Here is a 5,651-nt window from a genome sequence, read left to right as displayed (position 1 = left end):
TCTCTTCTTCTCTTCTTCTCTTCTCTCTCTTCTTCTCTCCTTCCCTTCTTCTCTTGCCATTCCAGATTCTTTGTGATGTACCTCATTAACAAGGATGAGACGGAGCACACCGGTCAGGTAAGCACCTCAGTCACACAGCTGGCACGAAATGCTCAGCCTGGTCACAGCTTTCTCTACACAGCAGCAGGAGTCGGTTGGGCTTGACGTGCCTGGTCTTGCGAAGAAAGCTATTGGCCAGCTGCAATTAGTTGAAAATGCAGCAGCGAGAGTTTTTAACCAAAACAAGCAGAAGAGAATATAGAAGAATATAACTCCTATTTTAGAGACTCTACTCTGGCTTCCTGTTAAGGTCAGAATAGATTTCAAGATCCTTCTGCTTGTTTATAAAGCTCTCACTGGCACAGCACCAGAATATCTGAAAAGACCTTTTGCTAGCATATATCAGCCTAATAGAGCTCTCAGGTCTTCTGACACAGGATAATATTTAGATTCATTTTACACAATGGTATACATTTCAAAGCGTTTCTTGAGTTTCATCCTTCTGCCATCGAAGTCGCAGTTGCTCATTTCTCCAGTTTATGTGCGTACGCATGGGTCAGAGTGACCCTGGAGGAGCATGGGTCACAGTGACCCTGGAGGACCGCACATTCTCCCGCCAAATTCTTTTTTTTATAAATCCCAAAGTTTGCTTAAAAGTGGCGTACGCCTTCTTTTGTGCGTACGCGACATTTATAAATGGCGGCCCAGGTCTTTTGTCGTGTCATCCACATAACGCTTTATCTCTCTCAGCAAAAGAAAAACAGCAAAATAGCTTTATATTAGCTTATCCTGAAGTGATTTTGAAAAAAAGGATACTGGGTGGTAGAACGCACATATCTAGGAAAAGTCATGAAAGGAGGGTCCTGAAATTTGATTGAGTGAAAAGATATAACATGTTTCTTTACTCACATGTTTGTAACTGCCAACTGTCTTCTCTGTTTAGGAGTCGTATGTTTGTAACTGTCTCTGTCTCTCTCTAGGAGTCGTATGTTTGTAACTGTCTCTGTCTTCGTCTCTGTCTAGGAGTCGTATGATTGTAACTGTCTCTGTCTCTGTCTCTCTCTAGGACTCGTATGTTTGTAACTGTCTCTGTCTCTGTCTCCATCCAGGAGTCGTATGTTTGTAACTGTCTCTGTCTCTGTCTTCGTCTAGGAGTCGTATGTTTGTAACTGTCTCTGTCTCTCTCTAGGAGTCGTACGTTTGGAAGATGTACCAGGAGCGGTGTTGGGAGTTCTTCCCGGCTGGAGACTGCTTCCGTAAACAGTACGAAGACCAGCTAAACTGATCCCAGGACAGGACAGACACTGACCCTCTTTCTTACTGCTCAGATGCCTGGATGAGGTTGCCATGGTCACCTCCGGCCTACCACTTTGTTTGGAATGCTTTACAAGACTCTGTACATATATGATACACCGTATAACGTTGTCCTGTGTGCGTTTGGAGCACAACAAAAAGGCTGTGTTTGGATGACTTCAGTGCTTCATCTAATACATTTGCTTTTAATAATTCACATTGACAAGCAAAAAAAAAGAAAGAAAGAAAGAAAGCTGGGGAGGGGGGAGAAGGAAACGGAAGAAAAGAAAGAAGGAAGGAAGGTGGATAAAAAACATCCCACCGATTTTGGAGACAGACAAATCACGGGCGGTGTGTTTCTCTCTGTGAACTAAGAGTTGAAAAAGGCAATTATGTTGCTCATCCTGAGCCTGAGGAAGGAGCTGCTGTACTGTATGGATCCTGTGTGTCAGGTGGAGGGGGGGGGGGGCAGACCCGATAGGGGGGAGGAGGGGACAGATGAGGAAACAGTGCCTTACCAAGCCGGGGGGGGGTTGAGCTATGCAAGCTGGAGAAAAGGTGAATGTTTGGTTGCATCGCACGTGGTTAATGTAACTTGGCTAATATTTATGACATAATGGGTTTGTGTGCGTGTGGGTGTGTGTGTGTGTGTGTGTGGGTGGGTGTGTGCGTGCGTGTGTGTGTGTGTGTGTGTGCGTGCGTGTGGGTGTGGGTGTGTGTGTGTGTGTGTGAGAGTGTGTGTGAGTGTGTGAGAGAGAGAGACAGTGGACAAGTGAGTGTATTGGAAATAGATATGCAGGAAGGATGATAGAGTGAGAAAAAGGTCTAGAAATGTAGAGAGAGAGAGAGAGAGAGAGAGAGAGAGAGAGAGAGAGAGAGAGAGAGAGAGGGAGAGAGACAGAGAATATGTGCCCCTCAGGTCCATGTTGGGTATTCATATCAAGCTCAGACACCTCTCACCAGTTCTTTAGCTGTTTTTTTTTTTTCTTTTCTTTTTTTGGTAATGCTCTTATGCAATACAGCAACAGAGTAACTCTTCTTTATATACAAGTTCTACAACGAAAAAAATCTGTCTCGGAAAAAAAAATGTTTCATTGCATGTTTATTATGCAAGTTTAATGAAAAAGTTTAAGAAATAAAGACACAAGATGATCTACGTCACACAAAAATGTTTTATAGGTTTAAGATATTTTAAGGTATCTCTCTAATAGTATTCAAGTGTTGTTTGGGCTTCAGTGTAAATGATTACAAAACTCTCTGTCATCAGCCAAGAATGCATATCGCTAAAAGATCTGGTCATCGGCTTCTCTGACATCACCGGTAAACAAAGAGTCCAAAAGACGTCCTCAGGGAAGCCGGAATGTGGGTTAAGATGACGTCTTTCTAGGACGTCCAGATGACGTCTTTCTAGAACGTCCATATGACGTCTTTAGGACGTCTTATGGACTACAGAATCGTCTTCTGTCCTAAAGACATCATCTAGACGTCCTAGAAAGACGTCATCTGGACATTCTAGAAAGACGTCATCTGGACGTCGGAGAAAGACGTCATCTGGACGTCCTAGAAAGACGTCATCTGAACCCACATTCCGGCTTCCCCGAGGACGTCTTTTGGACTCTTTGTCTACTGGGTCACCACCTGTGTTTTAAATACTATAAGGTAAAGATATTTCTCTCTGATTTTATTTTATTTTGATTGAAGCTGAAGCAATACCCATTCAGGGATCTCATCACGGACTTTCATCGTAAACGCGACAACGTAAAAACACCTGCTCCGTTATTTTCGTTTGTTTCCGAAGATTTATCAAGATGAAAATATTTGCAAATAAAGTTTTAAGGAATTAAACACAAGAGGCTTTGGCGTAATAAGTACCACATGCTCTAAGGGAGAGGGGTACATATGTACAGTAAATTAAGCTCTGAGATAGTATTTCTGTATTAGTTTTCGGTTTAATGGGTTCAAATTGCACTCATTTGTCATCATACCATCGCCTATTTTCCGTTCATGTAATTTACTTCAAACAAGCTTTCTTCTACTTGTAATAAGGAATAGATAATGTGAAACCATGGCAATAACACTGACCAGGCTTCCGCCTACTAAGACAATAAGTGGTATTTTACTCATGTGAAGAATTTTGATTACCAAGTTCATGGTACCATGACGAAATCATCTTTCACCGAGCAATTTGCTGTGTTAGTACATAACTGAATACATTAATTGTGTGGGCTACTGTAAAAGGGGGGACTTCGAAGATCGACAAATGGATTTGCATGATTTTGACAAATAAATGATTATTTATTGAAGCGTGTGGAGGAGAGCGTTCTTGCCATGCCCCTCAACCCAAGCCAGCTCCTCTGTAAGCCATTAAAGGGGGATTTTACCCAAGCATATTGGTGGGGTATGTTTCTTGTATCGTAGGTCCTATGTTGATATGTGCTGATGTGTCTAGTATGAGAGATGTATGCACAACATAGTCATATGTGACACAGTCTGATCATTTGGTCCGCATGTCGGCAACCAATCAAAATGTTCTGACTTTTCTTTTGAAACACGGAACTAAGTTTCAACGTTGTTGAGAATCACAACACAAACTCGCTAGTCAAGCCAAAACACTGCAACGCAATGGATTCGGTGAGTAATCCCCACGGCTACTAGTCACGTAACTATAACACTACTTTACATTGTTAGCAGGCTCACAAAACAAGTTGTGTTAGTTGACTAGCGATGTGTCGTTGATTTTCAACAATGCGGAAATGTATCCAGTTTTTCCAAAAGAAAAGTCTGATCATTCCATCAGATACCGATATGAGGACCTAAGCATTAGAACATGCCACATATTTTGAGACCATATCAAAAGTGGGACTGTCAAGAAATGTCGGATGTCCCTTTAAGACGAGCGTTTGTGTCATGTCCTCTCTCGACTTCCCCAGGACAGAAGAACAAAACAGAGCAGAATGATGTGGTCTGGTACTCCAGCCTCTCTCACACACACACACACACACACACACACACACACACACACACACACACACACACACACACACGCACACACTCTCTCTTTAGCTTCAGCTGTAATCTGCTATCAACACACGTCCCCTTACTGGAAGCAGCACAGTGACAGGCGTGACCAGAGGCAGACAGTCAGACCAGGAGATAATGAACTGACAGGGCTGCAGCTGGGCGCTGGTGAGAAGACAGGGGGGCTCCAGTAAGATAATCAAGCAATAAAAGAAACAGATTGTTACTGGAATTATGACGGATTTGATAGTGGTATATTAAGTGTATCTGTTACGGTACATGTGGGAAAACGGTTTATGTCGGTATTTCCGGGCACATGGCAGCATAAAACGTCGACTTTGTACATGCTGGCATGTCTATGGTCCCTAACCCTAACCCTAGTTTTCCCACATGTACCGTAACATATCCGTTGACATGGATACACTTGGCACACATGAAATGAAAATAATGCAAAAGCACTGTACTGTGTACTATAAACACCATTTAAAAACAGCGTATAGGACATGAAATAGAATACAAGATAGTTGGTGTGTCTGTGTTGCTTGAAACACACAGCCAGATATAATACAGATAGATGGTTACATAGTTCTGTATTATGTCATAGGTTTGCACATTTTGGGGAATATTCAGCGGTGGAAACTTTCCGTGTGAATTTTGGGAATATATGGGAATTAATGAGAATACACACTGCTCAGTTTCACCTGCTTTGGTGCAAATGAAAGCGACAACAGGTGGACAGGAGAGGCAACAGCAAGACAACCTCCAAACAGGAAATGGTTTTGCAGGTGGTGGCCACAGACCATTTCTCTCTCCTTATCCTTCCTGACAGATTCTAGTTTAGCATGTTGCTAGTGCCCTTAGTCACTACCGGTAGCAGGAGGCGCTACCTGCAGCCCATTCAGATTGCACAGGTAGTCCAGCTCCTCCAGGACGACACCTCCATACGTGCTGCCGCAAGGTTTGCTGTGTCTCCCAGCACAGTCTCAAGACCTTAGAGGAGATACCGGGAGACGGGCTATTACACAAGGAGAGCTGGACAGGGCCGTAGAAGGGCAACAGCCCAGCAGCACGATCGCTATCATCATTTTTCATCTCACTGCCCAGATATCTATCACATGACCTGGAGGAAAGTGAACTGTGCCATTAGAACAAGGTAGTGTAGCACATAGCTGTCCTTGCCTCCCTTCATTGGCTCCCAGTACGTTATAGGATAGATTTTAAAGTTATTTTATTGGTCTATAAAGCTCTTAATGGTAAGGCCCCCTCCTACCTAGCAGACCTCCTCGCCCCCTATACCAACG

The 5,651-nt window shown here is 43.3% G+C and overlaps 1 protein-coding gene across 1 annotated transcript in view; it reads left to right on the top strand.

The window, feature by feature from the left end:
* The window catches only part of ryr2a (ryanodine receptor 2a (cardiac)), a gene marked incomplete at both ends in the record, with an annotated part of 91,997 nt that extends 90,673 nt beyond the window's left edge, over nucleotides 1–1,324 (top strand). The window contains 2 exons of the mRNA XM_080541878.1: nucleotides 66–117; nucleotides 1,229–1,324. Coding sequence (XP_080398004.1) covers nucleotides 66–117; nucleotides 1,229–1,324 — 148 coding nt within the window. The remainder of the gene's footprint in view (nucleotides 1–65; nucleotides 118–1,228) is intronic.
* Between the last annotated feature and the right edge of the window lie 4,327 nt (nucleotides 1,325–5,651).

The sequence above is a fragment of the Nansenia antarctica genome (assembly GCF_963989245.1).
Source record: "Nansenia antarctica genome assembly, chromosome: 11".
NCBI classification, from domain to species: Eukaryota; Metazoa; Chordata; class Actinopteri; order Argentiniformes; family Microstomatidae; genus Nansenia; species Nansenia antarctica.
Note: the sequence above shows the minus strand (reverse complement) of the source record. Positions and strands in the feature narration are given on the sequence as shown.